The following is a 20969-nucleotide window of genomic DNA, read 5'->3' on the forward strand; positions in this document are numbered from 1 at the left end:
ACACAAATAACAGAAGATGCTCAAATTCTACTAGAATATAGTTGTATTAATTGCTAAAACTGAGTAAAAAAAAGTTGGAAAAATTTTATTGATCACGTTTTTCATTTTATTTGGCACAATATGTATCAGAAGTAGCTACAGAGGTAAAAGTAATGGGTAGAAAAACGGTAACAGAATCTGTCCTGTCGAGCCGTCTCGATGTCACCTCTGAGTAGGTGGTTTTCTTCGTTTAGCATGCTCCATTAGCGTAGCGGTTTCACACAACATTGCACCAATATTCTTCTATTTTTATCTTGTGTGTTTCCCTGCAAAGGTCGTTTCATGTATAGGTAGGTATTGGGAACTGTTCTTCTCACAGTTCTCATAGTTACCATCTTGTATAACATTTCACTGTGCTCTGTCCTCGTGGGTTATAATATTAACTGAATAATTGGGTTTTTTGATTTTGCGATATACACATTCAAAAAAATTATATTATCATCAATGTGTTAGTACCAGATTTCCATCGAATTATACAAAAAGGCTTACCCTAAATTTTACACTAAATATTCAGTTCTTGTTAAGATTAATACGGAAAAATTTAGAGCTAAGAAAATATGTTATACTAAATATACAAATATTTCTAAACAAAAACCTTACAATTTCATGACTCATATTTATTTTATCACATGAAAGACAACAGCAAAGAAAAAATTTAGAAGGAATTGCAATATTAGGAATAAAATTTTAAGGATAAGTTCCCCATAACTTATTTTGCAACTTTTCTATGAGGCGCTTCAAATTTCCTTTTTTATTTAATATCCTAATATTTCACTTTTCAGAACCAAGATCGGTTTCTAGAAACAGAAGGTTCAATACGAGAATTTATTAATTTCTTGCAGTTATTTCCTCTGGCTCTATCAACTTCATGTCGACTGTAAAACAATTAATCAAATTTAAAATTTCAGTGTTATATGAAATTGTGAACGTTAATGGAGAGGATTCGTAATCATTAAGAAAATAATAATTCAAAACCTGGAAACGGTCAAGAAAAAAAAATATACACCGTCCTGTTTGCCTTCCAGGGGTTTTCTCAGAATCTATGACCGCTATTCGAATTTAGTTTGATACAAAAATTTTTTCCTTCTATCTGTAAAACACGATCCAATACTTTTCAAGGAAAAAACTCAAGGAAACAAAAATTCTTTCCTTAGAACTTAGTACTAGCTTTTATAGTTTCAGAGATATAAATCTTAGTGTAACCATAGTGTAAAGTTTGTAGTTTTTTTGATTCGAAATTAATTGATGAAATGCTTGAATTTTATAGGTATTTCAATATCTTACTGAATTTCAACAATAACAAGCGTCAGTAGCATAATAAATTGAATCAATCATGCAGAATCATAAAATAAATAATTTCTCACGCTGTATGAAAATCGGTCGAACAAAAATTGGGATGCACTGATCGAAATGAAAAAAAATCATGCATCAATCCTTTGAAACTATCAAAAACAAAAAAAACAAAGGCAAAATATTCCACAATCGATAATCAATCATCAAAAACACCATAAAAAAATCGAGTCATTAGGATCCCACTCGGTGAGGAAACGCAGAACTTTAATTGACATGGATATGATATGTTATCCACTAGATACTAGTAATTTTTTCTTCCCAGCGTGTAGAAGTAGATGAATGAAAACTATAAAACCCGTTATGTTCCTGATTATTCAAGCAAGGGTTAGTCAGGTAGGCTTCTTTGACTCGCGACCTAACATTTGAATGTCGGCGCGCTTCCTCTGTCCGTCTGTCCGACATATGGTCTAATTTAAACTTCTTTTCTTCACATGGGGTGCCACGAATTAGGTGTATTCATCGGGTTGTCCTTTTTTATGCAAACCAAGAGCACATTAACACGTGTAGATGCACTTGACAAAAAGTGGGTTTTTTCCCGGTTAGAAGTTGTCACCTCTCCGGTATTTCCAAGAAGTTGCTAAAATAAGACTCGAATCATTTTCTGTGTTCCCACCTATTTCTTTCAATTATTTTTGAATTTGATAGTTTGGCGGATTATAATTCCTCTCATATAGAATCCATAAAAATTTCGTTCTTATGATTGACACGATCATGTGTTCAATTTCATTCTAATTTTTAAATTAAAATTGTCAATAAGACTGTCAATGAGTTTATCTGTTCGTGAAACCGTCCGTCAGTGCTAATTTTCATTATAATTATGAAAATCATACTTGAGCTTGGAATTTGTTTTTATTTGGTTCTGCATATGCAGAAAGTTGTCATTTATCATCAATATCATAATTGAAAAAAAAATATTCAATTATCATCACGTTGGAAAGATATTGTTGACTGGAAATATATGTGCTGAAAAGTAGCGTTTTCCTCATAGCTTACTCAATTTCAAAACTATATATTGCTCATACTGTGGGAAATATTATTTCTCACGGCACTTTGCCCACACCTCGCTTGGTGGACCAATGAAATTGGGCTTTTGAATCGTTTCTATGGAAACGCAATAAATTAGCACATTCTGTCAACGAATGTCATTTCGATTTGAATCAAGTCCATTACTTGAATTATTGAAATTTGTGCAGTTGCAGGAAAAGTATATAGTGCAACATGTGGAGAAAGTCTTTTTATGCTCGTGTGTTTGCGGCACTTGCCTGTTAGGCTCGTGCCACAAACTTCTACACTCGCGAGAAAAGTTGGACTTGTTGCACAATATACTATTTCATCTCATTTTGGTAACATTCCAAACTATATTATTTGATTCATTAATTCGTATGCCTATTGGAAATATAACCCCCCTTAACAGTACCATGGATTAGCTACTATCTTCTGATAAGGATTCTCAAATTCAAACATCAGAGAAAAATTAATCAATAAACCTGCAAAGTGTGACATGTGATGAAAATATAACATAATTTCAGCTTTCAACTCAATTACATTTATGAGTCGTTTGGAATAATTGCCTTAAGGAAATTAATATATGCAAGTTTGAAAAGTTCAATTTTTCATTTTAGAAAAATATCGAAATATTTTCTAAAGCTAGAAAAAACAGCATTTTCCATTCAAATTTTTAATTTTGGATGAAATCGATCTTTTTTTTATTTTAATTTGTTTCAAAGATTGGGTCTTCTTGCCATGAACTCAATACCTCACCGAAAAAATTCAAAACAAATCAGTCCATTTTTCTAAATATATTTTGTGGTTCAGAGTGTTATCAGATCAAAAAATTGAATAATTTTTCACATGTAGAAGCTTCATTGCTGAATTTTTGGATTACTAATTTCTGCAATGAACACACGATATACACTGTAAATTTCAGTTGAGTCTGATTGTTTGATCATAAGATATAGACATTTTAGAAAAAAAACAAATTAATTCAATATTCAAAAGATACAATCTCCACGAAATTTCGCGTGTACATTTAATTCACTATTTTGTAATTGATTTTTAAATTTTAATTCAATCTGGATTTTTTCAATTAGGTATTGAACAAGCCGATTTATCTACTCCTTGAAGGTGACTTTTGATTATGGAATAAAATACAGATTATGTTTACTTACCCTATCAAGTGAAAATATTTCCACTACAAGATGTAATATAGAAACATATATTGTATCTGGAATATTATATATAAGAGAGGAAAATATTACAATGAAATTGTAATAAAAGTCTGAACAGTTCTTTCTTGGGAGGGGATTATTCATTTCTAAAAAAAAAATTAAGAATTGAGAGACCATGACAAATTCTAAAATATATTTTCCGGTTTTTTTATTAAGATGAAATAACCAATAAATTGCATCGAAAATAAAAAACCCAAATTTGAATAAAAATTTTCATTATTTTCGAAGGTATTCTTTGTTTTGAATCTATTTCAATCAATGATAGGTCCTTTTATGAAGAAATCTATTTTATTATTTTCTTGCTCTCGAGAAGGATTGAGGGATTGTGATTGCCTTCAATCTTTCATATATAATAACTCAAATGAATTCCATAGATTTTTAGAATATTCGATAATTTGTTAGGTGGTATCCTGAAGAAGTGCACAGCATGAGAAATCAAACTTATAGAATTTAACCCCAGGAAGTATCACCGGATATTATGTTAATATACGTCATAATCACAACCCCTGCAGTCCATCTTGAATGGGACTCGGAGCCTTATAATAAAGGACGGTAAATTAATAAAAATTTCAGAAAATATTTTTACCTTAATGTCATTAGTGTCGCAGTTTCCAACGAAATAGTGTCCTTTAGTCTCTGTCAGTCAGTTTGGTAATTGAATATCTGTCTGCTGTTATAATAACGACTATAATCCTTTTAAAATATAATTTGTGATTTAATTTTGATCGTCCTATAATATCATGAACCCATTAATTACCAGAATCTTGGGGCAAGAGGTATATTTTTTTGGAAGAATATATGACCGGGAGTTCCATGTCAATTAGACCCTTGTTGGCTTTGTCTTCGCTCTCTTTGATGTCATTTCGAACAAATACCCACTGTTGGTCCATGGATGGAGAAGAGTTGAATCAATGTTAAAAAACCTGCTTACGTCAATCTCACAAGAAGCAGATATTGACTCTATCCTATCTTCCTTCTATTTCCATTCATTCGATTAAAAAATGATGAATTATTCTAGAATAAATGAAATAAAATGAAAATTATAAAAGCATTGATATTATGAGCTATTTATATAATTTTTCCAGAAGATTTCATAGGTACATTTTTTATTTAATTTACTTAATTCAGATTTTTGTTTTGTAATTTTAGTTTGCTCTCAATATGTACACCTTTAAAACTTAAATAATTATTGAATATTATTTTTGATATGACTTTCCAAAAGAGGGTGGTTTATGATTTTTGAGGAATTTGTCTCTGTAACGCGATACTTTATTGGTTTCTTTGATTCATTTGGTAGATATTGGATTTATATTATTACAATCTCTGTGATATAAATACCTATATTCGATAAATTAGTTCACACAATAACCTCTGTATTTCGTTTCAATTTGAAATATGGAATTGTTCGAAAACAACTTTTTTTTCTAGTCTATAAGCTCTATGAAAAATGGGAGAATGAATTGCTATTTTAAATTCTGTATAACATTTTCATTTATACGGCACCAATTCTTCACTCTGAATCAAATAATAATTCAAAAATATAGCATTGATTAATCATAAGAAATTATTCATTATAATAACTTTTGAAAATTACCATTCGTTGTTAAATGTGAGATTATATTATCAAACTACAAGGATATCAGTTGAAATAAATGAATATTAAATGAAATTCACAATCATATCAAATATACAAAACACGATTATAAAACAGTAAAATCAGAAAGGAATATATAAGAGATTAAACAATCAAAACCGAATACCAAAATTCAGAGAAATGTCAAGGTGTGAAAGTCATCTTCACCATAAGAATACCCGGGGACTCCATAAACCTCTAGACTCTAGGGAATAATCCCTGGACAATACCACAAAGGCTTAAGTGGCGCTGCTTAAAGAATTATTCAGCATTCATATGTCCGAATAATGTAAATATTTACAACAGGTATTGTAGTTCAAGACATAATCGCCAGAGGTGAGAAATAAGTGATGCTTATAAAAGTTTAGTAGCATCATAAATCATCAAGTGAGATAATTCTCGCGGTGTGGTCTTTTTTAATGTGCTTGACGTCTTCATTCAATTTCATGCCAAAAACCCTTTGCGGAAGGCTTTGTGGTTTGATGCTGCCGCGCGAAATCGTTAATCGCATAAATTCACCCCTTCGGTGTTAACTTGTCATATAATTTTTGAAGGGTCGGTGGTATATCTTTTGTTTGGGGCGATACCGGGATAGGATGCAGGTTGGAGAAAGGCGAAATTACTTTCTCGCCATTTTTCATCTCCTTGACTTATCAAACGAAACTCGTTTATTTTAGTTAATTAGGGAGAATATTTTCAAGATTTTTATAATCTGTAGATACTAAATTGATAATAGTTTCCGAATCAAATTTCATCAAAGTAATATTCTTCTTATAACAAATATATACAGGGTGGCCACTTTTTCAATGGGATTGTATTGGTAACTTTTAAACCATAAGAGTTAGAAGGTCGGTCAAATGGAGAAAAAGTTGCATGCATAGAAGCATTATCGAACAGTTCAAACAAATCGAGATTATCAGGGCCGGTTTTCGAGATATCATAAGAAAATTAAATTATGTCATTTTGATTTTTCTTTTTTTTCCACTTTATTTCAAATATTATCAAAAAATGTTACAGAATTTTTTTATTCGACAGTAAATTATCCTCAATTTGACGTAATCAGATTTCGCATCCAACGTTTCGTACTCTCTCTCAACCTCATTTTTTTCAATACGGACCTGCATATTTTATGACATTTTTCGAAATAAATTTCAACGCTGAATTCAACGATATATCATACAATGTCATTCAAAGTTGATTTTCAGGTGATTTTGACCCTCATCCAAATTTAATGGTGTGTATGTAAAAAAAACAAGTCTATTAACGATATCAATGTTCTGACCCAAATTCAATCGAACCCAGAAAAAAAATCGAGAACAGGGGCCAGTGAATGGAATTTTTCAAAAACTGCTGTTAATAAAATAGTCAAGAGACGCGAATACAATGATTTTAAATTTGAATACCAAGCCTTGCAAAAATTATATCGTAATGATCTCAAAATAAAGTTCGCTTCTGTAATTTGTTTCAATGGAACAAATGACAAATACAACAATAGTGATACCTCGCGAGAAAATTGAGAATGTTTTGGAAGGTTTTCAAGGAGACCAAACAAGCAAATGTATAAGAAGTATGGGTTCCAGAACCGCAAAGTGCATTTTACAAAATGGTGGAAATTTCGAACACTCACTCCATTAATTTTCATTTACTTTCGAATAATCATTTGATTTTTCTTTCACTAAATGATACTTTCGTGTAATTATTATGAATTGAAATATTTAAATGATTATTATAAAAGAAGAACCAAGAAACCAGTATACTGGTTTCTTGTTTTGATTCTAATATGTTCCATTTAGTTCAAGAAAGGTAAGTTGATTTTCTTATCGAAATTTATTGCATATTGCATGTTGTTAATTAAACTAAATGAAGGTAATACAGATCCGACCCAAAGAAAATTGGATAAGTGTCAAAATCACCTGAAAATCCACTTTGAATGCCATTGTATGATATATCGTTGAATTCAGCGTTAAAAGTTATTTCGAAAAATGTCATAAAATATGCAGGTCCGTATTGAAAAAAATGAGGTTGAGGGTGGCCCAGAGAGTACGAAACGTTGGATACGAAATCTGATTACGTCAAATTAAGGATAATTTACTGTCCAATAAAAAATTCCTGTAACATTTTTTGATGATATTTGAAATGAAGTGGGAAAAAAAGAAAAATCAAAATGACATGATTTAATTTTCTTATGATATCTCGAAAACCGGCCCTGATAATCTCGATTTGTTTGAACTGCTTGATAATGCTTCTATGCATGCAACTTTTTCTCCATTTGACCGACCTTCTGACTCTTATGGTTTAAAATTTACCAATACAATCCCATTGAAAAAGTGGCCACCCTGTAGATGAGCTTTTTATTCCTTAATTTTTGTTCGAATTTCCATCAAGAAATGTATAATTAAATTGTTCTCCTTCCTGTTATCGCAGAGAAAATAAATTTGTTTCGATAATATATGATATATTTCAATGAAATCAGTAATATTATGCTGATCATATTTTTATCAAACAATTCACCAAAATCATATCACATAAAGACTCAACAAATTTTTGAGAACACAATATCATTAAACAATAAAATAAAGCGGGTAAACCGGCTGGTTTCCAATAATAAAAAGTTTGGAAAATGAAATTGATAATTTCATTCCTCATTAATTCAATCGATCGAATTAATTTTTTGTTGTTGTCTTGACATCATTATTAATGTGTTTATTTATTGAAGAATAAATTTTGTAATTTATGGTTTTCGAGTTTTTATTTTTTGCTCAATTTTAGCCCTCAAAGTTAGTGTTCTGGTACTTAGAACATGAAAATGGTTCATTATTTCTTAATCGAAACATATCTCGACGTGTGAAGAAAAAATAGAAAAAAAGCAATGACAAAAAAATATCCATGAATATCCAGAGGTGTGATACGAACTCGAGATTCGGTCCATAATGTGAAAAAAAATAAATACTTTAACTAAATATAATAATATTTAATATTATTTATAATTTCATAGAAAATTTCTGCATAGCGGATTTATATTAATTTGATTCCTGGAAAATTTAAGTAGAATGATTTTGTTTTAATTAAGTTTTTCCCGATCGTGAAGAATTGTTGTTGATAATAATACACAAAAAAGGAATTTTTGTTTCATATGATGAATTTCAATTTGAAGTGAACACATTTATTTCGCCAAAAATAATGCATAAAATGAGGAAATTCAAAAACACTTTTTGTTTTTGCATTACGAACTATGTACAATATTTTTTACTAGAAAACCCAGGCTAAATATTCACCCGAAATACCCAAATTCAAATCCTGCAGGATTTTTTTCTATATTTTATTCTATAGTATAAAAAAGAATAATAAACCATCAATTCTCAATGGTTCTTTAATTTAAAACGTTAACGAATTAATTTATAATATAATTACCATTATAATGTAATAATAATAATAATAATGTATATTCATTCCGAAATACAAAAAAATAATAAACATAAATAAATTCTGATTTTATTATTTATCGGTCAAACATTTGAATGGAGAAAAATTATAATTTCAGAGCAGTGTTATGATAAAAATAATATTATAAATTAATGTCTACTCTGTTTGTAATTGCAATATTCCACCAATCAGTCCAATTGAAATTTTACAACTCTATCGATTTATATTAACCAAAAATTGAATTGAAATTGTGTAATAGATCCCTTCCACTCACAGCCATCATAAAAATTAATGAAAGGACGAATCCATTTATCCTTTGTCGACCCGTATCGAATTCGGAAGCCAATTCCGATCTACAGATATAAATAAATGATAATCAAGGCCCAATAATTCCATTAATCACTGGAATATTTGCTGATAGGCGTGGCAACGTATGCGGAACTATCGGATTGACCACCCACTAGGTTCGTCAACTGAAAATCGACTTTCCAACCCTTTGCTAACGAGTTTTATCGTCCCCTGATTGCGTCGGAACGTTTTCAGATTTGTTGTGGATTATCATAAATTTTTCTTAATAGCTTGTTGTAATTGGTTTGTTATTTATACTCCCATGATACGGATTTCCGTTTATATGACGCGAAGATGTGAATTCTTTGTTCAAAGAAAAAGCCGCATTCTGAATGGGTCTAATAGTTTAATATATTTATTAACAATATACAGGTGGTCCAGTTTGAAAGGCAGAAAATCCAGGATTAATTTGGTTCAATTCGGGAAATGCTTCGTTTACAAAGTAAAGGTTCAGGTTTGATTAGGAAAAATTTTTTTAATTGGAATATTTGAATTGATTTTTCTAGGTCCATTTTTCCAACATGGTAGAAAGTTTTGTGAAGGAAAATATTTTTTTTACATGGAAATTTCCTAGGAATTGTTGAACCAATGCTTTTCATGAAAATAACCATAAATTATTGCGCATATCGTTACAGGCATGTTGAAATACTTCAAATTAAATAATCAAAGGAGGCTTGAAATGGCATACAATTCAACAACAGGAATAATAAACTGAGGTATCAAATTAATTAGTGACTGTATGACAAAGCTATTTTCGTGAGTATTATTCTTATTATCAATGTTTTTTCGTCCCAAGAAATGGTTCTTAGTTTCAGTAACAAGTAAAATGCAGTTATCAATTAGATTTGGAAGCAATCATTTAAATGATAACATCATTATTATTATTTTGATTGACTCAATTGAAATAAATCAATCTTCGTTAATAATGATAAAAGAAACGTATCGATGTCCTTCCTATTACAATTAAACTAACATATTTCGTTTATTTTATTTTTCGACTTTGAGCCGACAACACCAAGTCGAAATCAAATCAGAGAAGACTTAATGAAGATGTTCTCGATATAAAACAAGCATGAAATCCAAATTAAAACTGCAAATTTGGTCGGTCTTAATTAAGACGTTGTTCAAAAAAGGGATCGCGAAGAAGACCACACTCCTTCGAAAATAGCTTCTGTTCATTAAAAACAATCATTAATCTAATGGAATTGGAGCAATTAAGTGGGATTTCAATCAATTTCCGGATTGACTACTCTATAATTAGAAGAAAAATTATCTTGGACACCTATAATAAACAAACATATAAAATATTTATAAAAACTAAAGAATGGATTGTCAAATAGCACATCAATCACTAATCTCATCTCAGGATGGCACACTGCGTCCTCCAATGATGATCTATGTCCTTAGATATTTGAAAAAATCCACCATGAGCTCCTCCCTTGATATCTCATTCAAAGGGGTTTGTGAAAAAACATTAGCAGAGATGTCAAACATAAAAAGAGCTGTATCATAATGAATTATAAATGAAAAATTAACGGTTTTTTTCAAAGATAAAAGGACTGATGTGTAGTCATGCGTTTCTGAACAAGTTTTTAAATTCTCACGCCAATAACTTTTAATTTAAAATGTAACCTGCAAAGTGGTATACCATGAAAACATTGAATGATACTTTCAACAAAATGTTGTTCAACCTTTTATTGGTATAATTATGTCATATATCGAGACCAAATCATGAACGCAGTATATGATGCTTTCAAATCACTCTATTTCAGATTGAATTGTTGAATGTGTCTATTGAATTTTTTTTTTAATGCATCTTTTCATTCTTCAATCCTACCTTCAAATGGTTAAAAATTTGACCCTCAAATTCTTCATTGGTAAGTCGAACTCGAACATTTCAAAACAATTTTCGTTCAAAATTCGAAAATAACCTACATTGGGACAAACAAACAACCTGTTTTTTCCCTGAAAAAGCTTGCAAAAATTGGTATCATCCAAATTTTCAAAGATAAAATCAAAATTTGGATTATTGGCTAGTTTTATTCAAGTAGGTTAGTGAAAACTATCCAGGAACGCAACAATAACATTTATTGAACTAATTTATATTATTTTATATTTATAACTCAATATATAAAAATACTCTCATCGCAAACTTCGCTTTTACTACTATTATATATTTTATTCGAATCACCAGCCTGATATTTCCCTCGAAACTCCATGGCTTTTATACTCTCTATCATCTTCAGAATTTCCAGTTGTGCCATAGTAAGAAGAAGAAGATTCTCCGTGAGGATGATCGATTCTGATGCCAATTGTTTGAGGTCCCAATATTGGTTGGTACTGCTGATTATTTGCAATAACGTAATTTCTTTCGTGATAACCCCTATTCTCAACTTGAATTGGTAATGGGTAGCCAACATTATCAGAAACTGGAGATGAGTAATATAACTGTTGCTGCATTTGAATAGGAGAAATAAGTTTGATAGGATCTAATGGTACTTGTTCTTGCAAAACTGAATTCTGTGGTTGACTGGAAACATATTGTTGATTTTTTATAATTCCTTCAGAGGAAATTTGAACAGGTATTAGATTATGTGAAGGTACAACGTTGGGAATACTATATGACTCTTTCTGCAATGTAGATTCAAAACCGAGGTGTTCTGCTAATGAATGAAGTGATATTCCTTCAGAAGAAGTTTGCACTGGGATAGAATGCTGTAAAGGTACACCGGTGGAAATGCTATATGGTTCAATTCCAGAGTTTTCTGCTAATAAATGATGTGGTGATCCTTCAGAAGAGATTTGCAGTGGGATAGCATGCTGTGAAGGCACCTCTTTAGGAACGCTATATGATTCCCCTTGAGGTAATGTTGATACCGCTGGATATTGTACATAATTTCGAATACTAGGTTCATTTCCGTAAGGTAGAATATTCCTATAGTTTTCTATTGAACCGTCGTAGGTTTTGTAGTCAGGTTCTGAGTCGTAATTAGGAACTATTTGTGGTATAATTGGGGTGCTATGAGAGGTCGTTGCATGCTGAATACTTTCAGGATGAACTGCATGTCCAATTTTTTTCACTGTTGCTCTGAAACCGTGATGATCATCGGCAGTGTACTGAACGATCCTTGTGGTACCATCAGGTTCGAGTAGTCGATACTCTCCTCTCACTACGCCATTCTCCCTAATTTCCCATTGGGATTTGTGATCACCTGTATGAGGATCTGATACTCCGTATTCGAATTTGTAATCCCTTGGTTTCTGAAAAAAAAATGTATCAGTATGTCAAGGTAAGGGCTATGGGACTAAGTTGTAGAAGGTTGACCAAGTTGCTTGAGAAAGGACGGTATGTATTTAATAGGAAGGTCGAGAGTGTCAAAAATAGACAAAATCGTATTTCGAAACCAAAACGTGAAATAATTTAGGGTTGGAGAATAGTGTTGCCTGCGGTGACAATAATTACTACTTACTACCCAAGAAAAAACTAATTAAATTTGTATATTTTGGTATGAATGGGAGAAGTCGAAACCAAACCAATTTTCTGAACGTAGCTGTACGATATCGTTCTTAATGCATATATATCGCCTATCATTTATTATTCGGCAAAGAGAAAGGTACGTATTCGCATTGAATTGGTGACAAAAGTAATATAATTTCGAAATTATTCAAATTTGTTCTACTTTGGGATCTTTAAATTAATTAACTTAATCAAGTTATATGTCCAAAAAAAAGTGGGCGGTGAATTACGGATAAAATTCAAGAATTTTATTGCACTCAGAAGAAAATAAACCCTATTTTAATTTAGAAATGGGACAATTATTGTAAGGTATTGCTTTTGTTCTTACTGATCAATGGAAAAATGAATTCTTGTACTTTAATAATTTTAGAATTTATTTGGTAGGTTTTGGAGCTTTGTGATTAAAAATAGTGAGCCAATTTCTACTTATTTGCTGAGAGAAATTCAAATTAAGTATATGAAATTTATCCAAAAATTCTACTGTTTTCTGTATTTTATTATGCAGTTTAGTGATTTATCCCAAGATCATAGAATTTGTAAGAAATTCCATATTAAAATTTCTATACATTGACCTCTGATCTCAGAAATTTATCTTACTGTACTATACAGGTGGCCCAGTCATAATATTTTAAAAATCTGATGTATGTATTTTAAAAGTTATGATCCTCTACAGGTTTTTCCATTCCTTTGAAAAAATTTTTTGTTATATGTAAAGAAATTATATTTCTTCAATTCTAATCTTACCCCATAGATTGTGCTAATTTTTAACTACCATAGACAGAGTCTATGGTGCCAAGGCCAGAGTTATATTGAATACTTAATCCTATGACAATTATTGTTACTAGGCAACATACTGAACAATATCAACAATATCCTTTAGATCTTTCATTTCAAATTCATATAGAAAGGGAATTGTTTGGAATAGAAACTTTAATTGTCGTTTCTTTGTTTTCAGGTATGTTGGCTAGTTAGGTGAACAATGTAATTGTATTATTATAATCTTTGTTTTCAGAGCAACACAATTGTTTTATTTAATTCCCTTTCAACTTATAAGAATTTGTCTTATATATATATATATACTGAATAATGCTTCTTCAAACTCTGCCCTAAATATAAATCATTTGTAGCAGCTTGGAAGTGAATGTCACTTATTGGCCAACCAAAGATTTAAAATTGATACTTAGCCCAGTTTCAACTGAATATACACAAATTTCCTAAGCGAGTTTGACAAGTAACAAACAACTAAGTATTTTTTTTCTCAAATTGCCGATAAAACACAGTTTTGAATAATTTTTTCTTACTAACTCAAAAATAATTCTAGTGTACCCGTGACTCTCCTGGAGACTGTGATATTCAAGTGAGACGGCAAGAGTTACTTCACGAATTGTGAGTGATAAAGATACATAAAAAAATATTCAAATGTGAATAGGGTGTAGTTTTTCTCGAGTTTTTCCGAATGTCTATAATATTTAAAATACATAATTCAGATTTTTTTATCTTTTTCGGATAACTAACTAAGCTCGATAACTTAAATTTCATACAATTTTCCATTATATTCCTTTCAAGTTGGAAACTGTACTTGATAATGACTTTTTTTATTTCAGTAGCCTACTCAATTGTCTCAATAATTTGAAACTACTCTACAAATGTATGCGGAAAAAATCTGAACATGATCTAATTTTTGTAATAAAACTAGCAATTTTAAAAAAACAAAAAGTTACATGTAGAAAAAGCTTTCTTGATTTTTTTTCTCCTTTTGAAAAATATGGATGCATCGAAAAGGTCTGATGAAAATTATTGAGAGTTGATTTCACCACACCTTCGTGATGAATATAAGGAATCGAAAAGGCATGCCAAAAAGTGTTAGCTTGATTTTTCCAAGTTTTTCCTCATAGAAGATATTCAATAAAACTATTTTTTCCTAACTCAAAAGCGTTTTTCTATAAGATCTGTTACATTTATACTTGTTGAGCCACATAACATGATGAAGGTTCGGTGAGAGAGTTTTTTATTTAGATAAATTAAATTTTCGACCAACAAATAAATTATAATTATAACTTACATAGTCTTCGTAGGAGTGTGCATATTCCTGATTAAGGTTATAGTTAAGTCCAGAATTTGGTCCCAACTCTATTCCCGCTACCAAAAAAGGCGCAAGGAGAACAACCTAAACACAATAAAATAATTACCACATATAATACAAAAAATTCCAATAATCTACTGACCAAAAACGCGAACATAAGTAAATTATGATTACATCAACGGAATAAATCGAACACTTCGGTAACACCACACACCACTGATCGAATTGCTCTCGTTGTCTCCTTTTATAGATTAATAGGAAAAGTATATCATTAAAACGTGTTCAGAAATCAACTTATTATTCGAAATTCAGGTGTCTCAATTTTTGACGAAAATTAATTATATTTCGTTCACATATTTCAAGATTATCAGCTCAAGTACATTTTGAGCAAGAATATGCTATTGGTGACCGAATTACAATTCGAAGATAGGTGAGCACTCAGAAGAAGGCTTTTTGTAACACTGGTGGAATTCTTTAGGCGAAATAAGAGTACCCACTAATTAAAATCAGATATTTTGTACGTAAACGTAATTGAAGGAAAACTAAGTTGTATTACAGTTATAAATAATACAATCAAATTATTCAAATGAATGATAAGATGGAAAATTTCGTAAACCAAAAAAAAAATTCGGAAAATTCTCCTTGAAAAATTAGTAAACAAGTAAGGTTTAAATATTCAGACGTATCGAAAATATCGTTTGAGACCATGATAGAGATTGAGACTAATAGAGTGATCTGTTCTGGAACGACCTAAAATATTTGATCCTCAGAATAACTGAAATCAAAATGGATCGCAAAATTCGTAAACCTTTTTTTTCTTAGATGCAGCCTTAAACCAAGCTGCTTCATACCAATATAATACCTAGAGTTTCACGCTTTATTACCTATAAAACAAGAGAAATTCTACAAAATTTGATACATTTCAACCACAATAACATTCATAAAACTGCGGTGAGAATCTCTATAATTAACATAGTAAATTAGTTGTAGTACTCAATATCAGATACCTCATTGAAACCAGGGCAGTATTTAAAGTTATGAAATGAAATTTACCGCTCAATTTCATCTGCTTTTCTTATATTGCATCACAGTATTGAAATATTTTAATCAAAAAATGTAACTAGGTATATAAAGTTGGTTGACTAAGATATTCAGTCAGTAGTAGCAAAATCATCACGAAATCAAAATGAAAACACAAGCTGTAAGTATTGTGAACTTAAGATGCATTGCAATTAATTAACTTTGATTTATTTTTCAGATAATCCTTTTCATCTTCTTTGTATCATTGGTTATGGGAGGACATCATGAAAAGCAACATGTACGCATTTCAATTTTATTATTTGATCAATCCATATCTAATCCATATATAAGCATATAAATTCCTTTTTTCTCTGATTCTGAATTGAGGTTTGATGTTCGATTAAAAATTGCAGGAAAATTTTTAAATTTGCAGCATTTTAATTATTTTTTTTCAATTAACATTCATTATTTCAGGCTCCAGTCCATTATAAATTCGAGTATGGTGTACATAATCCTCACACTAAGGACATAAAATCACAATGGGAGGAAAGACATGGTCACTACGTTAAAGGAGCTTATACTTTACAAGAGGCTGATGGCACTTATAGGATTGTTGAATATACCGCTGGACCTCACACAGGATTTCAGGCTGTTGTAAAGAGAATAGGCCATGCTCAACATCCAATTCACCATGGTCACTGATATATCTTCAAGGAGTAAAAGGAGTAACAACTACATATGTTGTTTCGACTGAATAGGGTTGTGAATTTTCTAGATAGTATAGGTACCAAAGAATTTTTATATTTCATTTTGTAGCAAATAAAGTTGGAAAAGTTTTTTTATATTCATTTTTTCAATTTGTAATATTGAAAACTCCAACGAAAACAAACATAACATAATATTTCGTTAATGCAGCTTTTAATGTCTGCCTTCAATGAACTGATGTTCCCATGCACATTAGAAAAATCTCAAGAGTCGAGATAACTCTACACTCAATAGTCCAAAGGATTAATTGTTATTGAAAATTTTACTAAAAAGTAAATATGGACTACCGAATTCGTGGAAGTCATTGTTTTTCCAGAGATCTCACGGAGGGATAAGAGACTCATGATGAGTACATAAAAACTTATATAATTCTCCAATATCTACTTATAATATAGATTCATAATAAGAAATAGACTTCGTAACCTAATAAATATTAAGATAACATGCTTCGAAATATTTTTTTTTATTATTTGAATCATGCTTTGTTATTGGCCACAACTGGTTGACACATGGAGCAAAACTGCAAAGAATTTTGTTAAAATCATCGGTTCCAGCTAATCAACTCCTATAATTATAATTTATTATGTATATATGTAACTAAATAGTCCGATGTATAGTTACGAAAATATTGGGTATTTTTCGATATTCTACTTCACTTTTCTATAATGCCATAGAAGCGATTTACCAAAAATTTCGCATTAAGTATGAATTTGTTTTTATTCATCTACGCGCAAAATTTCAAATCGGCCGATTCTGTTGTCACTGAAATTTTGTTATTTTTTTATTTTCTTCTTAAATTTTCTATGGTTCCGATAAAGGAATAGACACGAAATTTTCATTTTCACGAAGCTCGAAATTGTAATATATATCTATAACAACATTATATTGAGTATTTTTCCATAATATAGTTCTTTCTGATTCTGTGATGCCATCAACACGAAATTTTGCATGAAGCTTCAGACACTCATTCTACTTTTCGAAACAATGAAAAAAAGGAACAGTTCTATTTACGAAAACCCTTGTTGAACTTTATCTATACTGAGAATTTCTAGTTTTAATGTTACCCAGTTGACTGATTTACGGACGGAAATAATTGAATTTGACCACGGATTGATCAGAGATCATTTCCAGATAGGGGTTCACGACTTGGCTTGATTTTCAAGCTACCCGGCTTGAGCTTGGCTTGATTTCTAGTCAAACTCAAGTCAAGTAGTATTATTATTATTAGAACTCTTCATTGCAAATTCATATAAAACAGAAGTGTGTATAAAAGTTTGCAATGGGTGGGCATATCGCTGGGCGATGTCTTCCTGCCAACCCTGCCAACCCCAAGTAGTAGTTTTTCAATCTCAAATCAATCCATCCTTCTAGGAATTCCGATTTCTTGGAAAAAATAGAAAATGCCACCCTCCAATATTTTCCGCCCCCCTAGAGCAGGCCCTGCGGGTTTAGTTTTGATTTTATAAAACAATTGGACATTTTGTTTTTTTTTTTTTAATATGATTGAATAAAACAATCGGATGATGCGGATGAACCATTATTTTACATTCGAATGCGGCCACTCCCAACCCTAGTTAATTTGATATAAAAAATCATCTGTGAAATTAAATAAATTTATTCAATACCTAGGTACTTCTAGGCATTCCGATTTATCGAAAAAAGTAGAAAATGCCACCCTGCAATATTTGCCGCTTCGGCGAAATTCGTTTTGTTTTTTCCTAAGAAAAAATTCCATCCTTTTTTGTTTTTTATATAATTACATATATGTAAGAGTGTAATATTTTTTGAATGAATTCTATATATTTTTCTTGTTTCTAATATTCTTTTCTTCCGAGTTTTTTCATATTGAATAAAAACATGAATTAATTTCAATAGTTTTTCAAACCTTTATTTTCAATGTGACTCTAGCTTTCAGATTTCTGAAACTACCAAAATCTACCAAAAGATTCCATAGAAATTTGAGAAAACTACTAATAAAGTCATTTATTCTGATCGCGCACGAGATTGCAGAAATATATGATGTGCTACGCGTGCATATCAATATCAAGTAATATCAGGTAGCTTGATGTCAAGTCAAGCAATAAATGTCAGAAATCAAGTGAAGTCAAATTCAAATATGTAATATTTCACGAGCTTGATTTTCAAGTCAAGTAGTTGGTTAAAATGTCATGTGACTTTGCTTGATGAATCTCTATTTCCAGCTAATAATTCGAAAAATACTGGCATCGTAACGAAATTATATACCTAAATCTGTGTTTGGGGAACGAGTCCTCAAAAATTAATACCCAATTATCTAGTGTGAGTTCATTTTGAAATATTTATATAATAAAGGTTTTCAATTTCTTCACTATTCAAAACTCTACGCAAAAATTTATTCGAATTATTTTAATTCCCATCCGAATATCAGAATCGGAGCAAGTCAATTCATATTTAGCAATAACAAATCTCCTTCATACCCAATTAATATGGAAAGTAATTGGTCAATAAAATATCTGCGTACACCTTATGAAATATCGATTGTTTTGCCAAATCATGGATAGGCACAGGTAAAATCAACAAAGTTATGTAACGCTAAAATTTGGTTGATACATTGGAATTCATAGACATTTTTTGTTACTTTAAGAAATCAATCGACATAATATAAAATAGGGGAATTAGTCCATTTATTATCATTCAATGTTATAGTCAACCAACAAACATGTTTAAATTTGTTGTATAATTAATAATATTCGTGTCTTTCTCTGTGGAGAAAGCGACATTTTAAACGAAAATAGAAAAATATTTTTGGTGCAATTTACTTACTGAATCATTTTTCAGGTCATCTTCTCTTTCTCAATTTTTTCTGCTGCTGTCCTTGCTCATGAAGAACATCATGTAAGTTGTCGTATAATAATAGTTTCTATTAAAAAATTAGAATCCCAAAACTCGGTAACTCATTATTTGAAAAAACCATAAACATGTTTAAAATTAAATAATAATACACTGCTGATTTCCACAAAATTTTGTGGAAATCAGCAGTGTATTATTATTTATTTAAAATGAATTTCCATCAAGTGAAGACCGAATCAATCAAATATATGTTTAAAATTGTTTCGAAATTTTGTGATCATTTGGGTTCTTTCTTTCGAATATCTTATTTGCTAATTAATATTGCCATTACAAAAAAGGAAACATTTTATTAGGCTCCTGCCCATTACAAATTCGACTATGGTGTACATGATCCTCATACTCATGACGTGAAATCTCAATGGGAACATAGAGATGGAGACCACGTAAAAGGAGCTTACACCTTGAAAGAAGCTGATGGTACTACCAGGTTGGTGGAATACACTGCTGGACCTCATTCTGGATTTAACGCTGTTGTAAAGAGAATAGGTCATGCTCATCATCCAGCTCATTATGGTCACCATGGAGCAGCCCATCATGCTGGACATGGAGGAGATAGTTTTGTTGGAGTGACTCATTGGGGTTTCCAACACTGATTCTGACAATTATTTTGTTTTGTTATACTATTGAATAAAGAAATTTAAGAAAATTAATTATTATTTTATTTTTCGAAATGACTAAATATTTGTTTGAAAAAATCCTTATTCATATAAGAGGTAGATCCCGTGTTGATTATATTATATTCTGATTCCTAGCCTCTATGGGGCCTCCCAAAAGTATAATTTGTTATCAACCACGATACAGGGAATTCCAGCAATAAATTATGAATGGTTTTTAGTATATATTCAAAAGCGTTAAGTTATTAACTGAATAGATGGACTTACACACAATACAATTGTGTTGCATGAAGAAATTATTACTTTTTATTAATTTTAGTTAGACTAGACCCAAAGACTTTAACTGAACTAGAGAGAAACAGGATGAAAATAAATCCAATTAGTAATGAAGAATGTACGCATGTTTTGGCTCACTATGGTCGCCATAAAGATCGTTGAGAATCATGCAGAATAAAAATTTTTGTATGAGTGTCATTAGGTTAGGTTAGGGTAGGTTAGGTTAGAATGAACGCATGTTTTGGCTCACTATGGTCGCCATAAAGATCGTTGAGAATCATGGATAATAAAAATTTTTGTATGAGTGTCATAAGGTTACCAACTGTTTGCTATGGTTTTATACTGTTACTAAAGAAATTTGTGAGAATCTTTTATTTTTTATTTGTTTTCATATATTTTCTGTATTAGAACTAGAAAGCAGGTTTCTTTTTGACCAAATATCTGTAGACGCAATTGCAAAAAATTAAATCAATAATAATTCCAAAACTTCAATGAATACAAGGTAATTAAAACCCAAGTGATATTATCATCTCTGTAAATATATCTACTAACTGAAAAAAAAAGTGCAACGCCCAATTTAATTTTTTTTTTGGTAAAACATAGATAGTATAGCAAGGAGTAAATGATTGAATTTGAAGAAAAAAATCGTGAAGATTTTTTCATGTAAACAATTTTTGTTACTTAAATATTGTGTTGCAGTTTTTTTGTCAGTTAGTATATTTCAGCTGATTAAGTTATTACAGGCAATTAAGAAGTAATTAAAATTCAGTAGGTACGATTA

General features: G+C 30.7%; 2 protein-coding genes across 2 annotated transcripts; one reads left to right on the plus strand and one right to left on the minus strand.

Moving 5' to 3' along the window:
* Positions 1 to 11094: 11094 nt before the first annotated feature.
* On the minus strand, positions 11095 to 15100 carry LOC123676393. Its single transcript, XM_045612272.1, has 3 exons — positions 14767 to 15100; positions 14604 to 14708; positions 11095 to 12285 (listed from the first exon to the last, which is right to left on the minus strand). The coding sequence occupies exons 1-3, from the start codon at positions 14779 to 14781 to the stop codon at positions 11212 to 11214; spliced, it is 1194 nt and encodes a 397-aa protein (XP_045468228.1). The 5' UTR covers positions 14782 to 15100; the 3' UTR covers positions 11095 to 11211.
* Positions 15101 to 15810: 710 nt separating this feature from the next.
* On the plus strand, positions 15811 to 19892 carry LOC123674448 (adult-specific cuticular protein ACP-20-like). Its single transcript, XM_045609292.1, has 5 exons — positions 15811 to 15825; positions 15883 to 15942; positions 16119 to 16298; positions 19227 to 19283; positions 19592 to 19892. The coding sequence occupies exons 1-5, from the start codon at positions 15811 to 15813 to the stop codon at positions 19889 to 19891; spliced, it is 612 nt and encodes a 203-aa protein (XP_045465248.1). The 3' UTR covers position 19892.
* Positions 19893 to 20969: the final 1077 nt, after the last annotated feature.

Source organism: Harmonia axyridis, chromosome 3 (genome assembly GCF_914767665.1).
Source record: "Harmonia axyridis chromosome 3, icHarAxyr1.1, whole genome shotgun sequence".
Taxonomy (NCBI): domain Eukaryota; kingdom Metazoa; phylum Arthropoda; class Insecta; order Coleoptera; family Coccinellidae; genus Harmonia; species Harmonia axyridis.

What these genes read in the sequence shown, in the direction of transcription:
- LOC123676393 (XM_045612272.1), bottom strand. An exon ending in CACACTCCTACGAAGACTAT is followed by an intron (nt 12,286 to 14,603) that starts GTAAGTTATAAT and finishes TTTTTTTTTCAG; the next exon opens with AAACCAAGGGATTACAAATT.
- LOC123674448 (XM_045609292.1), top strand. An exon ending in ACACAGGATTTCAGGCTGTT is followed by an intron (nt 16,299 to 19,226) that starts GTAAAGAGAATA and finishes ATCATTTTTCAG; the next exon opens with GTCATCTTCTCTTTCTCAAT. An exon ending in TTGCTCATGAAGAACATCAT is followed by an intron (nt 19,284 to 19,591) that starts GTAAGTTGTCGT and finishes ACATTTTATTAG; the next exon opens with GCTCCTGCCCATTACAAATT.